The sequence below is a fragment of the Astatotilapia calliptera genome, chromosome 13 (assembly GCF_900246225.1).
Source record: "Astatotilapia calliptera chromosome 13, fAstCal1.2, whole genome shotgun sequence".
In the NCBI taxonomy this organism is placed as follows: domain Eukaryota; kingdom Metazoa; phylum Chordata; class Actinopteri; order Cichliformes; family Cichlidae; genus Astatotilapia; species Astatotilapia calliptera.
Window position 1 is genome coordinate 21,081,459 of NC_039314.1, and position 22,663 is coordinate 21,104,121.

At 41.1% G+C, this 22,663-nt stretch overlaps 1 protein-coding gene across 1 annotated transcript in view; it reads right to left on the bottom strand.

The window, feature by feature from the left end:
- lrpprc (leucine-rich pentatricopeptide repeat containing) overlaps positions 1-22,663 on the bottom strand; it is a 60,418-nt gene that overhangs the window by 35,252 nt on the left and 2,503 nt on the right. Inside the window, exons 6-22 of the mRNA XM_026189310.1 lie at positions 22,394-22,480; positions 21,815-21,941; positions 20,245-20,389; positions 19,943-20,097; positions 19,486-19,591; positions 19,196-19,303; positions 12,255-12,373; positions 12,033-12,123; positions 10,322-10,391; positions 8,357-8,384; positions 7,758-7,815; positions 6,730-6,836; positions 5,402-5,479; positions 5,134-5,205; positions 4,792-4,905; positions 4,537-4,667; positions 4,121-4,206 (exon numbers count right to left, since the gene is read on the bottom strand). Coding sequence (XP_026045095.1) covers positions 4,121-4,206; positions 4,537-4,667; positions 4,792-4,905; positions 5,134-5,205; positions 5,402-5,479; positions 6,730-6,836; positions 7,758-7,815; positions 8,357-8,384; positions 10,322-10,391; positions 12,033-12,123; positions 12,255-12,373; positions 19,196-19,303; positions 19,486-19,591; positions 19,943-20,097; positions 20,245-20,389; positions 21,815-21,941; positions 22,394-22,480 — 1,682 coding nt within the window. The remainder of the gene's footprint in view (positions 1-4,120; positions 4,207-4,536; positions 4,668-4,791; positions 4,906-5,133; positions 5,206-5,401; positions 5,480-6,729; positions 6,837-7,757; positions 7,816-8,356; positions 8,385-10,321; positions 10,392-12,032; positions 12,124-12,254; positions 12,374-19,195; positions 19,304-19,485; positions 19,592-19,942; positions 20,098-20,244; positions 20,390-21,814; positions 21,942-22,393; positions 22,481-22,663) is intronic.

Here is a 22,663-nt window from a genome sequence, read left to right on the forward strand (position 1 = left end):
TCTATTTAGACAGCTGCTAATGGGCTGACAGCGATACAGCCGCTCTCCACCACGGATACTAATCTATACAGCATGACCAAGAAGGAGGAGGGAGATGGAGAGATGCACAGACACAGAATATATTTGAATAATCACCATTAAGCCTCCAAATGCAGGATAATGTTGGATCCTGTCTTACAAAGATCCTCGCTCTTTTCACTGGTGAAGATTTTAGTACACAGATGCATGAAAGCAAATAAAGTGAACACATGGGAGTAATGATATCCACACCTACACAGCTGTTAATACAACAAAACCCCTCAAACGAGTGTCACTCTACTGGGAACACACACCCTCGTGGGCTGAGATACGGGGCCACTGGTGAGTGCTTTGGCATCCTAATTTCAGTCTGTCTCTCCAGCCCTCCACCTCCCTATGCCAGTTGTTATGGCGATGGGAACCCATGGCTGTCACAGATTTAATGGGACGGGGGGAAAAAATAGAGGGGCGAAGAGGGGGACGGGGTGACTAGCAGTGGAGGAGACACCGCTAAACAGGGGGAGAAAATAAAAGGAGGGTTAAGCTTTTCAAAAGGGATAAGTTTGGTTAATTGAATGTGGGCCTGATGAAGATAAAGGGTACTCTTTCAACTTATCCGGTTTCTGTTGCTGCTCTGTTTCTGTTTTTAATTATCAAGATATCAGCAATTGATACCATCAACATAGTTTCCAACTACAAATATATTCCCACGTTTTACCAATTCTGCGATACTCAACACACTGCAATTCCCCGTATCATATCTGTGCCACTGAAGACAAAGCAAGAGGATTTAGACGATCTGCCCTCCAATTGCCCCCCCACCCCAACATTTTAGCCGCTTTCTTCATTGCAACTTTTAAATTACCCTCAAGTCTTTTCCTTTCAGGCTAATTTATTTCATAAGCATTACCTTAAGCAGTAACTAAATCATGACCCTGATAAGTAAAATTAGTGGTGGAATTGGTTTAAAGCAGGGGTGGGCATTTAATTTCCCCAAGGGGCCACATGAGAAATCGGGACTGTTGTGGTGGACTGCACTAATAAGCTTATGAAGAGATAAAATTCATGAGCAGAATTGAGATCAGCTTATTGGAGCGGTTCTCTACGACTCTCATGAGGCCCCTTGGTGAAAATTCATTGCTCACCACTCGTGTAAAAACGAGTGTATAAATGTATGTAATGTAAGAAGAAGCAAAAAGATATAATGCAATATTCATATTCTGTCCCACTCATAGGTGTGCTTTTAACTTCTTTCAACAAAGAACACAAGCACCACAAATCAGGGAGGTGAGCTTGATGGAAGAATGTGTGGATGTGTGACACAAACGTTTGATAATTAAATCTGTTCAGTTTAATAATGTTGCTGTAAGTCACCTTCGTGGGAAAACTTAAAATTATGCTAATTTTGTCATAGTGAAAATATTTCTTCATTCAACTCAACCAGCATACATGATAATAAAGCTACACTTAACATGCTTATAATAACAGTTTAGGTCTCTGCACTACTAGTGTCAATGCACTCAAATGTCAATAAACAGAATGACAAAAATGAAACAGACATCACTTCATGAACAGACGAACTGAGCAAGGTTATCCACAAGAAAAACAAAGAAAACCTTCAAAAAACAGAACAGTTTCCCCCTAAAGAACGGTTTTCCACAGAGTTGATTACAAATGGTGGTATCAACATTAAACAATATCTCTAATGACTTGAGTCGTTGTCAAGTCTGTACTATTTATCACTTCCAGTGAAACTTGTGCTTCACTCCGACTATCCATCTCCATGCCTCCCACTCTCCCTTTCTCCGTACCTCTCTCCATCACTAACTGACAGACCCACTAATCACTGAGACCAATGGCTTGGAGTTGATCTGCCCAAATGGATCAACACTAGCTAACATCCCTCCGTCCACCGTCCAAACTTCCCCCACGGCGTCCTCTCTCCATCTCCCCCTTTATCTGTTCGTTTAGCCAGTATGCATATCCATCAGCTCAGCCGAGCATCATGGCCAGCACAGCGAGCCAGACCACACACACACACACACACACACACACACACACACACACACACACACACACACACACACACACGTGTGCGCACACACTTGAAGAGATGGGGAGGCAGACAGGCCAGGTAAACAAACATCACACAGCCCAGTGGTTCACCTAATGTTCCATGACATGACTGCTAGTGATGTCTCTTTCCCAAACACACATAGCTCCAAAGACATATCCAGGACCACCAAAAGCCAGAACAAGTTCTGTTTACCAAAGTGGGAGGATGGACAGGTGGAGGAAGCGGAGCAAGGGCAGGTCAAACAGATGGCTGTGATAGAAGAGGTATATTTAAAAAAGGACAGAGCTTGCAAAGATGGAGAGAGAGGATACTCAGAGGACAGAGGCTATGCTGGGTGCACTCTTTGTGATCGTCTGGATCTGTTACTTAAAGGGTTATGGATGCATTGGGTGAAGATTGGCTCAACTTTGATTAATCCAGAACTGCATCTAGATCCAGTGAGTTAAAGCACATCATTTTGATATTCTCAAGAAAATACCACAAACATATATTTTGGTGGAAGTAAGATATCTGGAGTAGATCTTGTTAACAAAAGTGTTTATAACAGCATATGTCTGTATTAGCCAATAAACACTGGATTTTATATAATTTGTTTGAAATAGACACTAAATGTGGACTATTACAGTACTGAATAAAACATAATAACAATAATAAACATTTTAATGTTCAGCAGTTTTCCACCTGCCCATGTTGACAGGAGAATCTTTTCCTAAATCTCAACAGATGAACCTACAATGATGTTTTTGGACCTCAACATGCTAGAAAAAAAAAAAGCCAAAGAGATGCAAGATCAGGAAGATTTATGGACATGTGAAAGTTAATCTGAGGAGCGAGCAGCATAGGAAGATCAATCAGCTATTAGAAGAGGAATCAATTATGAAGAATTACCTAAGAGCAACAGGGGAAGGTAAGTAAAAAGAATAAAGTGAAAAGGATGACGTATTGTAAAAACAAAGTTCGCCTGTTAGGTGAAATGAGAGAGCCATGAGCAAAAAACAAAAAAAGCCATTAGAGACAGTGAGAAGTAAAGAAGGATGCCAGGAGACGTGATCTTCATCTGGTCCTGGTGTGTGCTGGGAGCCAGGCGGACCAGCGTCTGGGTGGGGACAGGCTAAAATCAAGGTTAGCCATGTGTGCTAATGTGGCTGACAAGCGTCCCCCTCCATATGCACACTCCGACTAATGGCAAATGCGTTAGCGCTGCCTATACACACCCCAACACACATACACAGATGGATAACACCAACCGCTGTGCCACCAAATGCCTTTTGCTTGAATTCACATGCAAATTTGCGTGTCGCTGTGTGTATGTGTGTGTGAGAAATGTTCAAGCACTTTGGTGGACATGATCTGCCATTAGCATCAAGGCAGATTTCAATAATTCTGGAAAAATACACACAGTCCTGTAATTTTCCCCTCTCTCGTTTCTCACTGACACGGATGTGCGTGTGTGTATGTGTGTGTGTTGGAGGGGATAAGAGAATGACACGCTTTGCGACGGAGCAGAGGAGAGAGGGTCAGATAGAGAGATAGCAAAAGGGGAGGAGAGGAACGGCGAGGAGAGACAAGGGAAACATTTTTCCTGTCATTGGGTGCAAAAAGCAGAGCGGCAAAACTGATGGTAATTGGGTCTTCGATGGGCTGAAGGAAACCCACCGTAGCATTCTGGAAATAGCCAGCTAATGTGGTTTGAGGGAGGGGAAATGACAGATTGTGACAGAGCTGGTGACACGTACAAAGAAGCGCATTGGTTTTTAAGTTCAAGCCAGATATACTGACAAAGAAAAAGCAGCAGTCAATTGTATGTATTACTTTTATTTAAAGAGGGACGGCTACTGGAGCAAGCTCAACTTTATAAGAATATCCTCATCACGCAAAATTAAAATAAACAAAACAAAAAAGGATTAATCACTCAAAAAAAAAAAGGACTTAACAACTTAAGAAATTTATTAATCAAAGAATTTGTCAAACTAATAGCACAAAGAAGGAAAAAAATACATTATTTGTAGTTCTAGGTTAACTTACCCTCCATTCTGCCATTTACAGAAAGGACCTTGACCAGCGCAAGGTATTTGCTGGCATCCAGTGCTACTGATGAGTCCTTACGACTCCTAAAAGCAGAGACAGAGATAGCAACAGACAGACTTGATTAATGTATTCCACTTACAGTAATGCAACTCATCTATTGTACGTTCTCAGTGTTCAGGCTGATGCTGGAAGCAGGTGGTGAGTGAAGAGAAGGAAACGGGGGAGGCAGAGGGGAGAGTTTCCTGTGTTTTAGCCAGTCAACTAAGCGGCTGGACCCTGCATTAATGTCTCCCCTAATACCACTCAAGTTAAACTTTAATGGCCTGCTACTGGCCACAGTGCAGCCATGTGCGTCTGTGTGTGTGCGCGCGTGTAGAAAATTTGTTTGTGTGCGCACATTATGCTCCACTCACAATTCTCTCTTCAGGTTCAGTGCTTCCTCCACATTGTTTTGGCGACAGCACAGGTTGATGAGGATGGCGTAGCCGCCGGCTGTCATCTCCTCTTCGTGCTGCTGCTTCAGCTCGAGGGCACGCTGCAGGTTCTGATCAGACAACAACGCTCTCAGGAAAAAAAAATAACACAAAACCAAACACAAAAACAAAGCAGCTAACTTCAAAAAAGAAAACAAAAGAAAAAGAGCCTTATGAGACCAAAAGAAATTTTACCTCCTCAGCACTCAGAGCCTGGATGGCCTGTTTGAGAACAAGTCCTAATGGTTTGTTCTCTGCTTTTAGTTCAGCCAATTTATTCTCAAGTGCCAACACCTTGCCCTCAATTCCCTAAAGGAGACAGAAAGGTGTTAAACACATGTACATGACCACTGTCCAACCTCACGGGTACAGGAGCTTGTACAAATAGACACATGGACATTCATCTCCACAGGAGAGCTGCGCTCTTACTTGGGGTGTGGGGAAGATGTCTTTACAAAATGGCACATCAAAGAAAGTTATGAGGATAATTGTGAAACTTGAACATTTTGTATGCGTCCTTCACAATGTCCTACTTACAGTGGCACGAGGAGTAGCTGACACAGGGCCATTGGAGACTTTCTCTTTGGGGTCTACCAAAGCCATCACATCCTGACACACACACATGCACACACAGCGTCAACACTTGGCATCCAATTTCTACTGCAGTATAATGAGCACTTAGAGTAACAGTGCAGAAAACATAGTGGAAAAACTGACTCTAATTTACCTGAAAACGATATAATAAAATGTCCAAAGTAACAGTAGGTATATTTAAAAATAAAAGACTGAAGGTCGGGCTCAATACCTTGACAAGCTCAGGAACGTGGCAGGAATCCAGAAGGTTCCTTATCCCTCGATAGAGGTTTACTGAAATCATTATATTCTGTGTAGAAATCAGCAGGAAAACAAACATCAGCAAGAAACTCGAGCTTAACCTGTCGATTTCTGTTACAAAGTCAGCTGAAAATCTCTCAGCCACAACTAAATTTAAAAAAAATCCATCAAGAGCTTATGCTCAAAATCGTTTGCGGAGCATAACGCTGTAATCAGGTGCTACTGGAAATGATGCAATTTCAATAAAGGGACATTAACGACTAATTAACAACAAAATGGCAAAACTCTTTCAGTGACATCCTTTTTTTGGTGATTAATACCTGAGAGATGACCTGCATGCAAATTAGAGTTGACGCTATTGACTCATTACTCAAAAATGAATATGCAACTATTCACTGGATACCACTTTGCAGATGAGAGTTTGAGCTTTTGTGTGTTTTATGTTATGTGGGTTAAGGCCCTCCACAGATGACTGATGAGCCAATAATGAGATGAAAATATAATACAACAGGACAACTTTAAATACATACAAGACGAAAAAAAAAAACATTAAAAAAAAAACTAAATAATGGCTGGATATATATAGAAAAAAAAATCCTAAAATATATAATATACAATAGTCAAAAACCCTGAAGGTGAATAAAATAATGTAATTCTGGATAAAAATGAAAGACCTCAAAACCCAAAATAATAAAATAGAATCAAACAAAGATATATACACTCTCACAAAACACTAGTCTGGACTTTGAGAAATTGATTAGGATACTTTCATCTTGTGAATGTTTATGCTGATTAGAATTTAAAGGAAAATGACAAATTAATAAATATTGTGATATATATTCATATTTGCTCCAAAGCATATGAAGTATTGCTTTATATGAAAAGGATTTCCGCAGATGAAGGTGAGAAACAGCACTGCCAACACTGGTATCAAAAAAAATGTCCACTTAAGGATTAACATTTATTTTTTTTACACTTTAAATTCCAAACAAAGCCAGTGAAGAGAGTTTTTGTTTCTTCCTTTTTCCCCCCTAAATCCTTGATGTAAAACATGATTTAATCTTCTTCGACATGTCTGGACCTCGTAACTCAAACCTTCACTCTTGAAAAATAGAGCACAGGATGAGCGTGTATACTGTAAATAATCCGAGTCCGATTACACACCGCATCATCTCAGATCAGACAGTCCAAGCTCCTTTAAAGTGGGAAGGTTATGAATGTACTGGATATAGAGATGTTAGTACATGAATGTGTGGTGTGTGCATTTCTCCCCCCAATCAACTTAATCGGTGTGTGTACCTTAGACTGCAGCTGACTGAAGAATTTCCGCAGTTTGTCTTCTTGCGCCCGCACCTGCCCTTCTGACATGCTGTCGATCAGATTATACAGGAAGTAGGCTGTAGCTTCTGCACAAACACACACGCATATACACATGCACAGTGAGCCGTTGTCTTGGGAATACATTTCATTTGCCACCGTGTCAGTCACTCTGGCCATTTGTGCATTTATACTATTTTTCTGTAACCTCTGCAGAGTGTGTGATTGTGTTTCTTTTCTGCTGACAGAAGCTGCTTTTGGGCTGGAGTTTGAGTGAATGTACGACGGCTGGCAGTGACAGATTCCTCTTACTGCAGCGTGTACACACACACACACTTGCAGATGTCGTGTAACTGGATGTGACATGGATAACGGTCTCCATCGCTCCCACCTGCACACACACCAGTTTCAGCACTTTGGACATTCTGTGACACACACACACACACACACACACACACACACACACACACACACACACACACACACACACACACACACACACACACACACACACACACACACACACACACACACACACACACACACACACACACAGCGACATTAACGCTCTGCACACACACTGACAGCGCAAAAACGCTGCCTAACAGTCACACATACCCACTTTAACTACTCTGCGCTGTGTCAGCAGCTAGGCTCCCTTTCCTCCGATGGAGAGGGCAGGTCTTTCATCCACACAGCAACACACTCACACTCACACACACACACACAAAATGATGAGAAGTGGGCCGGGCAGCAGTCCACTGCTACTGAGACTGAACGTAAACACATGCAAAGCATTTTTTTGTCATCTGAATTATAGTTAGAAAGTGACAGCGCATACAGTCCCGACTCTGAATACCAATATGAGTTACACGTACAGCCATACTCTCACTCCTCTCTCCTTCTCACCTGCACAAATGCACACAAACACATTCCAGGCATGTCCTTGTATACAAGATATCAGCATCATGAATTGTTGGTAGGAATGGGACATATAAATGTTTCCTTACCAGCAGGGGAAGAGTTTCCTTTAGAGAAGCGTTCATCTTTGTATAAGACCTCAGTAATCTGGAAACACAAATTGATCACACATAGAAATTACAGTACGTCATATGCAGCAAGTGGAAGAATGTACATGGCATAACCAAATAATGACAGGCATGGGCCATGTTTTAACAATGTAGATTCTATCTCCAAAAGTTGATTCTGTTCATCTGGACATAGCGTTTTCTGGGAGAAACGTTTCGTCACTCATCCAAGTGACTTCTTCAGTCTCAGCTGACTGCAGGTTTCCCCAATCTTATAAACAGTACAGTAAAAATGTAGATTTTACTGAATGTGACTTTCTGTCAGAAAAGCAAATTAAATATCAAACCCTTATTTTACAACCCTCCTAAATGCAACTCATCTTAACTTACAAGAAAAAAGCCAATCAGAGGCAGACAGAAATTCATCTCATGTCTCATTAAACTTGTGTCAAGTTTAAAAAATGCTTCTTTTTATTTGCACTTGTTTGTTCTAACATAGCCGCTGATAAACTCCTTCTAAACCTCTCTGTTGTACTTCTATATCACTCTTTGCAGCCCGCATGGGCATGTTGACCTCTTACCTTCACCATGCTCTCCACATCAGCAGACCTGCAGGGGGCAGTAGAGGACAAGACATGAGTACCCAGGGCAGGTCAACAAGACTCCAACTTCACAGAGTTGCTGTGCAGTTTGGTCATAAGCAAGCATAGGCTATACTTTAAATATAAAAGGACATCTTTATGCGTCACCAGCTTACTTTCCCTTAATATCTTTGTGTTAATATATAACTGTTTTAAGCTAGTAGTTAACAGCCTCCCTTTAACGCCACACTAAAAAAAAGTATTAGGTAAAAACACTATATAATATTTAAAGCAGCAAAAATACATTTTCATACCTTTAAAGAAAAACACAAATTCTGTACATTTTGCTACACTTTCCCCCCAAAGTGAGGAAAATCCAGTTCTTCAGGAACTACAATGATACATCTTCGCTCAAAGACGTTTTGCATTAAGGACTTACTCAATAAATGACGTAACTTTTATTCTAACAACACACATGATATGACATTTGAAATCAAGTAATTGTAACACAGACAGTGTCATGTTCCCGTAGCTTCTGAATTGACAGTGTGGCACAACACACCGAGAAAGAGCGACAGATTTTGTAATTTGACATTCTCAACCTCGCTGTACATGAGAGGAGAGACGGCAGTATAAAAGCCTGGAAAAACCACAAAAGACACAGTGAAACAAAGTCACACACATGCACACAGGCTAAATGATGACAATGTGTGACATTTCTGGCGTTGTCAGCTAGTTGGCGGAAAGGAGGAGAAAGTGGGTGATGAGAGGAGGGAAGAAGAGGTCTTTAATGATTAAATTATCCCCTGACCTTGTCTTTGACAGGAGCAGGTCTTACACAGTGATGACACGGCGTTCGCAAACACACACATGCACACACAGACGCACACGGTCCCCAAGTGACAAGCCCAATTATGACCCTGTCAGCCAACCTAACTATCAGAACGGTGAGAGAGTGTGTGTGTGTGTGTGTGTGTGTACATGTGTGTGCAATGAGAGAAAAGCAAATAAAAAAAAGCTCTGGAGATAAAATAAAAACAAACGTGGATACTGCGAGTTAAAATGGAAACGACACATATGTAGAGAAACATTTCGATTTAAAGTTTGTCTTATTATTTTTACTACATTTTTATTATAAAGCTTCTGAATAAATTTTTAGCTTTAAAAAAAAAAAAAAAAGGCATTTTGCTATAATTCTAGTCCTTAAAGTAAAAACTATGCTGCCAAGCTCAAACTATGGCATTGTCTTGTTTTTTTAAATGATGGATTCCTGAGAATAATCAGCATAACTTTTTCCCTTTTGTTAGTTAGCATGCACTACAACAAAGAAACTACCAGCTGAATTATAAAGCTCAAATTTAAGCTCAACTGAGCGTATCCTGGCTTAGTGGAAGAAATAACTTTGGTCCCAGCAGACAAGTCAGCATTTTTCTCTTGACACACCTCCAGCCTCACTCAGGGGCTGGAGTGTTTTTGTGTGGGTGTGTAGTGCTAAACTGTAAATATTCATAAACATCCCTTCAAGAAAGCCTGTGGGTCAGTCTGCGTTTGTGTGTCTGTGTAGGGTGAGACAACCAGAGACCAGTATGGGGGTCTGGGTATGAGCGACAGTGTTGGGCATCTGCTAATTTACATATCTCCCACGGTGCTTTGAGGCAAGAGCTAAGGGATGACAAGCTCCATATGCATGAGGCATCCATGTATATCTTTTGTGTGTGTGCATGTGTCTGCATGCATGTGTGTGTGGTAGTGTTTTTCCCCGCAGCTGCTGAAGCACAGACACTGTAGATGGTGTGATCAGCTGCACATGTCATATTCATAGCATATGCTACAGTGACCTCCACATAGCTACAGGCCTCCCTCAAACACCAGTGAGGAGTTTGGGGGCAAAATATGGAGAAATATGGAATATAAAGTGATGGGGAACATGTGAACACATGAAGGGACGGCAGGCTAATAACTCACTTTTTGAAGCCCAGAATGAGGCTGCTGCGGAAAACACCGAGGTCCAGGGAGGGGAAGGAAGGATCCGACACTGGAAAGAGAAGACAAATCATGATTACAGGGGAAAAAAGCGACAAACCGATTCACATTCTGGAATCCTGCAATGAAGTTTAAGATTGGGATTGGTGGCCTTGCAATTCAACTAATCAATAATCTAACATGCAAGGCTTTCAGCACATTTTCAGCAAAGTTCAGGAGAAAGCTTAAATTCAAAGCTTTGTTTAAAGCTGTAATGTGATAGTTATTCCACCCTCACCAGTCTGCATAAAACCCTGCAAACAGGGAATGTGATTAGAAGTAATGCTATTCCAGTAATAAGCCAGAAGCTACAGTCCCAAACGCTGCCTAAAAGGCAGTGTCGAAGTGTAACACTGATGACACATTGCCTGTGTGAAGACTTCTACGTTCACCTGCCATTATTAACTGGAAGAAACACCACTATGCCAATCACATGGCAGTAACTCAATTCGGGCTGTGCGATATGACCAAAATCTCATATCCCGATATAAGAATTCTATCGTCCCGATAACGATATAAATCACAAAAATGTAGCATTTTCTGTAAATTTTGTGAATCTCGGGCAGCTCGTCTTACGGGAAGTGTTTCCAGCTGCGCGTCATGTAGCTGGAGTCGAGTGTTTTAACCAAAGCATGAAACTATACATTTTTAGACATAAGTTGTAAAGGCCGCCGTTTTCTTTGGTCTAAGGTTTATTTTTTAGCACCTGGCGGCTCTTTTTTAATTCTCATCCATAAATAATCTGCTCTTTCACGTGATTCAGTTTATTTTGAAAAATCTCAACAGGATCTTGAGCTTTATTGTGAAAGGTTTATGTGGAACATAAACAAGCGGACATGCGATGGTGTTACGTCGTTGTTGCTAACCACAACGCATAAAAACAGGCGCTTGTCCGTCCATAGTGTGGTTATATGAAATATAAGGGAAAGAGAAAACTTTAAGAAATTAATATAGCCACTACAGTGACCATCAAAACGATGAAAAAAATACTGCCGTAAACAGTTTATTTTGCGACACCACGAAACAAACGATAGCGTAAAATGAAATGATAGACGTTTTTATATTGTCATCCGATATATATCGTTATATCGAACAGCCCTAAACTCAATGCATTTAAGCATGTGGACATGGTCTTGGTTTCTGCTTCCACATTCGAGAAAAGTATCTAACTATTCTGCCAAGACAATTTTTTGCACACAAAAAGGCAACACATAACGTTGGCAGCAGATAAGACCCAGCACCATTTCTAGGAAGATATGTGAGGGTTAAAGAATCTGTAAAACTTTCTTCACATGAGGCCAAAAAAAGGAAAAAGGAAAATAAATTCACTAGGGAGTACAAATGAAAGAAACGCAACAGCTGCCTGTGAAAATGAGTGGTGGATGCTAGAGACTAAAAACAGAAGAAAGGGAAAACAGGAAGAGTCATCCATTATTTAGCGGCCATCTCTATCCCATTCCTCTGCCAGTTGAGGCGCCTCTCGTTCTCGCTTCTTACATATTCACACAAACTAATCTCTTAAAAGGCCTGATGAGCACCGAGAAGCAAGTGGGCAAATGTGTGTGTGTGTTAATGCTGGGCCAATTAGCCTGCAGGCAAAGTGCAAAAAATGCTGCAGAGATTCTTTAGACTGAATAAGAGAGTGTGTACTTACACAGAGTGTAGAGTTTGGCCAGGTCGGTCACAGCCACCAAGCGCATCTCTGAGCATAAAAAGCCCTCCGACTCCACAGAGATGCCTGCATCCTGAAGACCAAAACAACAAAAAAAAAATCCCAGACAACTTTAAATCAGAATAAACATAAATGAAAACTGGTCACATGAAAAAAACCAAACAAACCAACAAACAAGAACCCTCACACAGATTTATGGATTACCTTGAGGGCTTGTCGAGCTGCATCAATGCTGGGGAACACAGGGAGGATGTAGTTGGATAAAGTCTCGACATCAGGGGAAACATCGAGAGCCTGCATGCCTTTCATCACCTCTACAACACCTACAACACACAAGTAATAGGTAAGAAAAATCTGCCTTTCTTCCCCCCAGATGGATGCATTTATGTTGTGTAGTGAAAGAAGCAACTAAGAGTTGTTTTTTTTTTTTTTAATGAAACAACAGAATAAAAAGACAAAAAAGACAAAAATAGATCAATGCTTCTATCAGAGGTTCCTTTGAATTCTGAAGGTACTCAGTTAAATATTGTTTGAAAATCACTCATTCCTAGAATCTAGGATGCTACTGTCAAACAGGTACCCTTAAACCAGAATATATTCAGTTTAAAAATCAGAAGAAAAGTCTCAAACACACAAATATAAAAGCAAAGTTGTTATTTGCACCGTTATAAATGATAATCTTAATTTTTTTTTTAAACCAGCTTTTCTATCATTCAGATTCTAATGACAAATGCATTATAGAATATGAAAGGCCTTGAAGTTAATGTGACTGAAAGGGTGAAATTAAGAACTTTTATACATGCTTTCCTTTTCTCATATTTGTGCACAGGTCTGACGAAAAACTATTAAATCCACTCTTCTTTTCAGCAACAAAGTGCAAATGGCTCTTTCACGATCTACCTCAGACGAGTGAGTGCGTGTGCATAAACATGCAGTTGCCCTGAAGTGGACTCTTGCACCCTCACCCTGTTCTCCAGCAGAAACTGGAGGTCCTGCTCCAGGGAAAGAGGCCAAAAACAGTCACATACATATGGAACAGCCATTCGCATGTTTAACATGCCTTCAAGCATCTTCATGTTTGTGTGTGCACATATGCAAGCAGCTTTGGAGCACTTTGCATATTTCTGGGAGCATGGCCACAAAGGAAATGGGCCTAAATGTGTGCGTGTTTGCTCTTATTAAGTGTTACAATTTGGTGCAAGGACAGAAATAATCCATCTATGGTACTATACATGCTATGCATAAGCACATCAAGGGCTTATACACCTGGCTCCCAAGCGGACTTCTGAAAACTATCCTAAAGTGCTTCCTTGAGTTGACATACCTTAAGATGCTGTGTGTATTTAAGCTGCACTCAGGTACTAAAACAAACACACACACATATCTGTGTTTCTGCATCCTAATGGGACGTATGTGTTCACCTGGCAGCCTCTTTTCAGCTGAATAAAAGATGAGTCCTGGGCTTTTATATGCCATTAAAACCTGCCGCTGGGGTGCATTATCCCAGGTAGGGCTACCTGAACCACTCCATCCATCCACCCTTCTCCGCCCTCCATTTCACTCATTCATCGTCCCCTCTCACTATCCATCTACCTGCTTTCAAGTTAAAGTAAACAGACGATCTTCTCAATGGAGGATCCATCCACTCTGCTGCCCATCCCTCCATTCTTACCCCCTAATCGCTTTCATCCAACTCTTTTTTTATGAAAGAAAACAGGGAGCACCTTCTGTCCTCCTGAATAATCCATAATCAATTTCACAGAGAGCAAAAGGAGCTGAAAACAAGTGAATGGATAGCTGGAAGTATATAAATGGACAGGTTCTCTCACGCTTTTCAGCTTCCACACATGAGCTTTCATGACCGTCAGCACTTTTCTTTGGTCAGTTGAGCAGGTTTGTGTGCTTTCATCCCCACAATCAACTAACCAAAAGCTTTAATTCCTCTGAACTCCAGGTTGTTTCTTCTTTGGTTTGATTTAAAGGCTTGAATTGAGTTAACTAAGAAGAAAGCCTATGAATAATACTAGTTATTAAAAATTTCTTTCTTTCTTTGTTTTTTAAAAAAGGGGGTTACGCAAGCAATACTGTGCAAAAGTCTTAATTTCTTTACATTTTACTTCCAGGGAGCCAGACTTTCTTAGAATTTTTAAAGTGGTCTTAAGAAATAGTTCTCCAAGCTCTCTGAAGATCTTTTAAAAGTTTTCGTTGAAACATTGGCTGCTTTCTCACTCCTTTTCACTGTAAAGCCACTTTAAACTGAACTAAGAATCACTCATCCTTAAAATGACAGCTCTTTCAAGGGATGAACTAGTGTTGTGCCTACACATCACCAATAACTTGGTAAAGAACGGATTTTAAAACCATATCTTTAGGAATTTTTTTTTTTTGCACCAATAAAGTGATTCCCGAAGAGCTATTAGCGAAGAACTAGACAAGGTGTGCAGTGTGTACTTTAAAAACAATTGAGGAAACTGGGAGTGGAAGTGGAAGACAAATGCAATGGGAGGTTCAAATCATCATCAGTAGGTACATCTATAAACCAAGATGGAGGCTCTGTGATGGTTTGGGGCTGAATTTTGGTGTTGGTGTTGGAGATCTTGTCGAAATCTGATGGATAGATTTTGATCCACAATCCAATACTATCTATTAAAATATTGACTTTCAAGCTTCTTAGAATTGTACAGACTGTTTTTGCCTTCCATGCACGTTTTACTATATCCCTAGCAAAATGTAAAGAAAAGAGGGGTGACTTTTGCACAGGACTATATCTAAGTAACGTCAATATAGTAAATACAGAACCAGTGCCTTTGTCTCATCTGTCAAAACTGTTAACTACGAATAAATTAGTAAAACAGTTAAGCTACAACGCTAAACAAGGCCTGATAATATGTAGTGTCATTTATACCACTCTCTCTTTTGTCTTTTCACTCCAGAATACATAATAATGTGAAAGCCTCTTTCTTCTTTCCTCCCTGTCTGAACAATTTAAAGACAGATTTGGCACAGAGGACAACTGAGAAGAGGGGAGACCTCTCTAGGTTGGTCAGCATTAAGACTGACATACCATCCAGGCAAGAAGTATCAAAGTAGTGAGTTAAGCATGGCAGTGGTCACAAGATATCATCATCAGATTCATGTCTTCAGGTTAACTGTCACAGACGAGAAGTGAGGATGGAGAAGAGAGAGGAGGAGAGGAGTGGAGTGAACAGGTCGCTGTCATCTCCTCTTGTCCTTGGACATGAGTACCTGTCACTTCCCCCTTTGCTCTCTCCCCCCCTAACACCATCTGTCTCTCCGTGTCCATGACTCTCTAAAGGTAGACATTGTTGCTGCAAGGCAAAGGCAGGTTATGTTTAAAAACATAAGAAAAAGTCTATTTTGTGAGACATCTAGAGCTGCAATTTCACCCTTCCTTTTCTTTCTTTTAATCAAGATGATACTTGGCTCTCACACCACATTTTAAATCAGAATTAAGTTCAGGGTCAGGCTGTGAATGTGCTAACTATCTGACAGAAAAGTCTGCTTCCCACAGAGGATGTAAACAAAATCAGGTAAGGGGCAAAAGCAGAGAAGGGAGCCTTTACCTCATCACCCCGACTCTCAAACAAACAAGGCCAGAAACACCACCTCTTCCTCTACAGTTTCCCCTCCGCTCCCTTTTCTTGCTCCTCCATGTCAGATGTGATAAGAGTGCTTTGCGTTGCGAGGACTGACAAGCATCGACTAGCTGCAGGCAGGTGGCATATATGGCCAAACATATGCTTTCTCCAAACCCGCCAAATCCACACCTAATCAGAATGTTCTCCCCCATCCCCCGCCACTGCCCGCCTTCAATTCCACAGCTCCGGCCTCTCTGCCTGCTAGTGACACCTGTGGACAAAAAGTGACACGGCGCTTAATATTTCATAGGCCGTGCACAGTGGGGCGCGTAATCCAAAGTGAATTCCCTCAGAGCCCTTACATTTACATGAAATCAAGTCACTCTGCATCAGTCACATCACCTGCACTGGTCTTCGAAAGCCCGCCCTCTCCACTTCCAACTTTCAATACACACACACACACCTCCAACAACAGCAGGAGAGAGAAAGGGGGGAAAGAAAAGAGAAGTTGCATCATTCATGAGCGTTGAGGCCAACACCATCACAAACAAGCGAGTGTGTGAGTGAGAGTGAAGTTTCTCCGTTTTCCTTCCTTCCGTTCTTCCTCCTTTCTCCTTCTGTGATACCTAAATGGATGCTGTCCGATGTGTCTGTGTGGCTTCGAGACTGTGCGGTCAGAGAATTTAAGCTGGAGTAAGTGTCTGTGTGTGTGGTTGTGCATGTTTAAACTCCTGTCTAGTCCACTTGTTCATGCTGTCAAGCTAGCCGCCGAGACATCTCACCATTCAAACTGCGAATCTGTCTCGACCACACGGAGAAGCCAATCTGCAGCATCGCCACACCGGCGTAACCGGTTTCTACTCCCTGCCAGTTCAAATGCTGTCAATTGGCTGACAGTTGAAAAATACATCATTTATTAATCGCTCTAAAAAACCCCAAAGAGAGACCCAGGGTTCAGCATAAATAAAGCACTTAAAAACCGAGCGGCTACTGAACACATTTGACAGAGCACATTCACTAATGAGTTATGAATTTTGACAAGTCGCCAGATGCCAGCTATCTGTCAGTGAGACGATTTCCCCCACAAGCCCATAGCTGACAAAGACAAGAGAAAGAAACTAATTATTTTCCTTCAAACGAGACAGAAATTGGGGACAGAAATATTCCCATAAAATGCATCTGCTGAGCCATTAAACTATATTAAGAGGCTAAAACCCCAAAAAGTTTTCAACCGAGTGTCAGACAAGAGTCCAGTAAAAGTAACGTGCCCAGTGAAAGAAGGGGGGGGGGGAAAAGGGGGGCTGTGCCACATTTAACACAAATCACACATAGTACCTGTCAAAAGCTCCAGGTGAGTAAAGTTTAAAAGTTAAAAATTAAATTATTTGTCAAGTTTGTTCTGACATGAAAGAAACAGCTTTTTTTTAAAAAGCTGCTCTTGTAAATATTCTGGCAGCCGTCACATTTTCTGTGTAATATCACGCATTAGCTCATTGTTGTCCAAGAGTACAAAATAATATGCTATGAAATATACTTTTTTTTACCTACCCTGCTCATTATTGTCCAGAATACTTTGCAGAAATAAATTACATTAATTGATGTAATGGCTCCATTTATGTGTTAATTTCATACAACCAGTTACTGCTACTGCTTTTTTTGCTCAGGAGGAAAAAAAAAGTCCCCATTTGATTATTATCCTGGAAAGAAATAAAGCAAAGATTACTCTCACAATCTAAATGTAGCCCCGTGCCCCCACAAGGCATCGGCATAGCACTTCAGTGGAAAAGGAGTACTGCAGGGAATCGGAAAAACATCTGGACTGAAAAACAAGTTGACTTAGACAAATGATTGGAGGAAACGACTGAAGCAAAACGACCTCTGACCCCTCAATGCATCCGAGAGGTCTGTGCATCCATCTATGTGGGTCTGTATGAGCAGGAGGGAGATGCAGAAGTCCAACCATTCAGACTGCTTCTGCACAGTTGATGTAGTGTTCGCTTTTATATGTACGGTGTCTTTTTGCAACACTGCTAGAAGCACATACCAAAGATTATTTCAAAGACTTACACAACAGGTCTAAAAGTGTTTAGAGTTCCAGAAACCCGATAAAAACCAAAACGTTAATGACGTAGTAGCTTTTCTAGTTATTTCCTGTAAAAAAAGGCCAAAAGACCCATTAGGTGACCAATGTGTGCAAGTTTGATTAAATTATGAGCAATGCTGAAGGAAAAGTAGCAATTCTTGTGATGTGCAGACAGAAGCTTCGCCATGGCATAAGCTCATCGGTCCTTCAGCCAGATGAGCTAAAAATACAATGTTCATTTGCCTCTGCACTTTCTGAAAGTCAACATTTCTTTAGGATCCGGAACAAATGCAAAGTGTGTACATCTTCTAAAATTTGCTATCTATTCCAAGAACTCTCTAGAGAGACCCGTGTGGATTTGTGAGTAGGTGTTTCTGTGTGCGTTTGTCTCGTCTTCGCCTGCTCTGACTCTGTCATGCAAGGATCAGACCTCTTCGCCCTTCACTGCCCCAGCCAAGTGAAACCTGTCCCAGTTGGACCACTCTGTGAGTCATTAATATTTAAGGGAAACTCTTTTAAAAGCTCTTTCTGGTACAGAGGAAGTCATAATCCCCTCTGCACCACAGAAAAAAAAAAGAAAAACATGTTCAAAAACTGCTAATATGACATTCACCAAAAACCTATTTCCTATTACGTGTATTAAAAACAGCTGGTAGGTCAGTTTTTCCTTCTGTCACAAGGCTGTATAACACCTGTTAGGTTCTCATACACACAAGATTGCTCGCATCAGGTAAAGCGGCTTGTTTAGCTACAAGATCTAATGGTTTCTATCAAGTTATTGGCTTCCAAGTGATGGCACAGATTACAAGCACATGAGCAATAACTCATAAAAAAACATAACATTAACACATGAAGACATGTTTAGCTTCTACAGCAATTAATCAGGATGTAAAATAAAGTCAAATGGACCTCATCAATATGACAATGTTGCAAAATCAAAGTTGTATGAGTATCTTAGGGAGGGGCAACATTTTAGCTGGTCTTGACTTTCCAAAAAGTCTTTAAAATGGTAAATGGCCTGTATTTATATAGCGCCTTACTAGTCCCTAAGGACCCCAAAGCGCTTAACATATCCAGTCATCCACCCATTCACACACACATTCACACACTGGTGATGGCAGCTACATTGTAGCCACAGCCACCCTGGGGCGCACTGACAGAGGCGAGGCTGCCGGACACTGGCGCCACCGGGCCCTCTGACCACCACCAGTAGGCAACGGGTGAAGTGTCTTGCCCAAGGACACAACGACCGAGACTGTCCAAGCCGGGGCTCGAACCGGCAACCTTCCGATTACAAGGCGAACTCCCAACTCTTGAGCCACGATCGCCACAAAGGGCTGTTTTAGTGGGTACGACTTGATCCTGAGGTTATGGTTTGAATCAGGCTTAATCATCACAAAGGTAGTAGTAAAAGTAAGCGTGTGTGTGTGTGTGTGTGTGTGTGTGTGTGTGTGTGTGTGTACCAGCTATGTTCTTGTCTTTGACGTGCTGAGTGAGAAGGGGCCAGAAGAAGTGAGGTCTTACGGGCAACTTCTCCTCCTTAAATAATTTCATCAGCTCTAAAGAAGTACCTGCAAATACAGATAAAAAAGTTAATTAATAACTTGATATATTACTGGATATAACTGGCAAACTTTTATGTTTTGCTTACAATTGACCACATGCAAGTAAATTGGCGAGTGTGCATGCATCAGTAGCAAATAAATATATCTGTGAGTAAGCAGATGCATGTAAGTGAAAGCATGTGCCGTACCAGTTTTCTTGGCCTCCAGGGCGCAGGACAGAGTGAAGCTGAGTGGTGATGTGTGCATATTTGACTCTTGGAGCTCTTTGCAGAAGCAGATGATCTTCTCCAGAGACTGGAGTCCACATATAGGAAACAAAAATGTAATTTATATTGTTATTAACGTTACAAACCCTGCATCCAGTTTGAAAATCAATGCCAGCTAACAGTCAACTGCTAAAGAGAACTGACCAGGGATATCAAACCAACTTTACATTGGCAGCCATAAACAGCCGAGTTTGATGTCAAGTGAATTTTAGGAATTTTTCTGTCATTTAATTGAATATCTATTACTTAAGTACTTTGGTGTAGTATGAATGCGCAGGGAGAAAGTCTTTATTATATCAGCCATATGTTTGACACCCCTCCTCTAAAATATGGTCTGATCCTGTGTCTTTGTCTCTTAAAGAAACCAGGGCCTGAGTACCGTATCCATGTTGATGCAATGTCGGAGGAAGAAGTTGCCCAGGTTGGCAGAGTCACTTGAGTTATCAGACTGCAGAGTGGGAAACGTCTTCAAGATGTGAAAAGCTGTGTCCTCCTGTCCCTGAGTTATCAGGCTCAGACACAAGTTCATGGCATCTGCAAGAACAACAACAACACACACAATTTGTATAACAGCTCCCAATTTCTTTAAATCGAGACTTTGACTAAATTGTATTTCTTTTTATGATTTTACTTTCATAAAACTAAAGTGAGTGCTGTAAAACACGTCACATTAATGTGTACCTGGAACGTAACCCCTCTCATGCCTCAAGCGCTCGACCATCTCTGGGATGTGCTGCTGGTGTTTGGACTTGGCCAGCGTGAAGATGACCAGCATGATGTCCCGGTCCATCAGACTGCAGTCTGCACTCTCTGCCGCCTCCAGAGTCTGAAAGAAAGCAAATTAATAAGGAAGAGAGGAGGGGTATAAAACTGAGTAAGCAACCTTGAAAATCTAAAATTCTTCTGATAACTTTTATAAAATTTTGTCTGAAAATCAAAAGTTATATATATCAATTATTTGGCAACCTGACATGTCTGACTTTAAACAGCATTATTACTAGACAGATGAATTATTTATTTTAGACAAAATTACATTTATTATACAGTTAGCAATATAATTATTAGCCAAACCCATTTTTCATATGTTTGTGCCCCCTAGGGGGGCATGTTTGTTTTTAACAGATTAATTCCCTGTGCTAGCCGCTCAGATGTAATGGACAATTTAAATCAACAATCCATTTAACAAACTTTATCAGGCTTGGTCTAAGATGACACGTGCTAATATCTGAAAAGTACGGTGGCCTTGAGAGGCCAAATGGACTGCAACTTAAGAAAACACCAGCAATACGAAAAACGCTGCAAAAGGACACAAAACAACGGAAATAGGAAAAAACACAAGGCAAGTGTTTCTGGGGAGAAAATTACCCGATGGAACAGTTGCAGGAACCCAAAACATGCTAGGTGTGTTTTATCATGATTGAGACAATACTGATGACAGGTTTTTAGGCTAATAGTTGGGCTAACACACTTACCTCTCATCTTTTCTTTGCTCACAAAACCGATAGATCCTCCACTTCTTTCAAGTGTCTCCCAGCGCAATTCTTAGCATATTTTGGTTCCTGCAAATGGTCCATCGGGTTATTGTCTCCCCAGAAACACTTTCCTTGTGCTTTTGGAAATCTGTTTCTCCTATTTCTGTTTTGTTTTTTCCTATTTATGTTGTCGTTTTTCCTATTTCCGTTGTGTTTTGTGTGCTTTTGCAGCCTTTTTCTTATTGCTGGTGTTTTCTTAAGTTGCAGTCCGTTTGGCCTCTCAGGGCCACCGTAGAAAAGACTCAAAACAGAAGATTTTTGAACTTTTTGTTGGTAAAATCCCTTCCTCAACTTACTCACGATATACAACATGGGCAAAAATGCAGTGAGACAGAAAAAAATCATCACATGTGGTTTGCAAATACAATTATATGTTATATTTTTAATTACAATGTCAGTGACACAGTAGCTCATCCAGCTCACAATTCAAAGGTTACTGTAATGTGTGAAGTACATAAATAAAGCAAGAGTATCAACAGACCATGATCACCCATTAAATAATCCTTATCTGTAAATTAAATTAATGTTGGACCAGAACTGTAGTTGGAGTACTGACTCTTTTGAGTTTTGGATGGACTGTTGGAGACCTCGCATCACACAAGCTCAGCATACCTTCACCAGATAAGCTAAAAAAGTGGCAAGCAGTTCAAAAGCTGCACCCTTAAATACACCTACACCTTCAACCCTTAGGTGGCACTACACACAATTAATGCACACACCTTTTTCATGTTTTCCAGATCGCCCTTCTCAGCATACGCGTTCAACAGTGACACGTAAGTGTCGGGACCCGGTTCAATTCCTGCTCCATGCATCACAGACAAGATGTTCTTAGCACTCTCGATGTCACTGTCGAGTAATAAAGATTACAGCTTATTTAAATCCAAATTCCTTCAATTATAGCATTTGTTATGTGATATTAAATTCATCCATCCATCCAGTCGCTTCCGCTTATCCTTTTCAGGGTCGCGGGGGGCGCTGGAGCCAATCCCAGCTGTCATAGCGCGAGAGGTGGGGTACAACCTGGACAGGTCGCCGGTCTGTCGCAGGGCTAACACACAAGGACAGACAACCATTCATACTCACATTCACACCTAGTGGCAATTTGGATTATCCAATTAACCTATCCCCACAAACTGCATGTCTTTGGACGGTGGGAGGAAGCCGGAGTACCCGGAGGGAACCCACGCAGACACGGGGAGAACATGCAAACTCCACACAGAAAGACCCCGGCCCCACATATTGATATTAAATTCAATATGTTAAAAAAAATAGATAAATAAAAAAGTACTGACACTTACCCTGCACGAGCATGACCTGTCACCAACGAACTGAACACAGCTTCAGTGATGGGCAAGTCTTTATTCTTCATGAAACCCAATATGGTGCTGAGAAAGCCGAAAAGCATTACATCAACATTAAAATGAGAAGAAAAAAAAAGCACGCAACACAACAAGTAATCTAACAGTAAACCCATGAGAAGCACGGTAAACCAAAATACCCAGACACAGAAAAGGCTGCTGAGCTGAATGACAAGTATTTAAAAGAATAAATAAACAAAAACCACCACA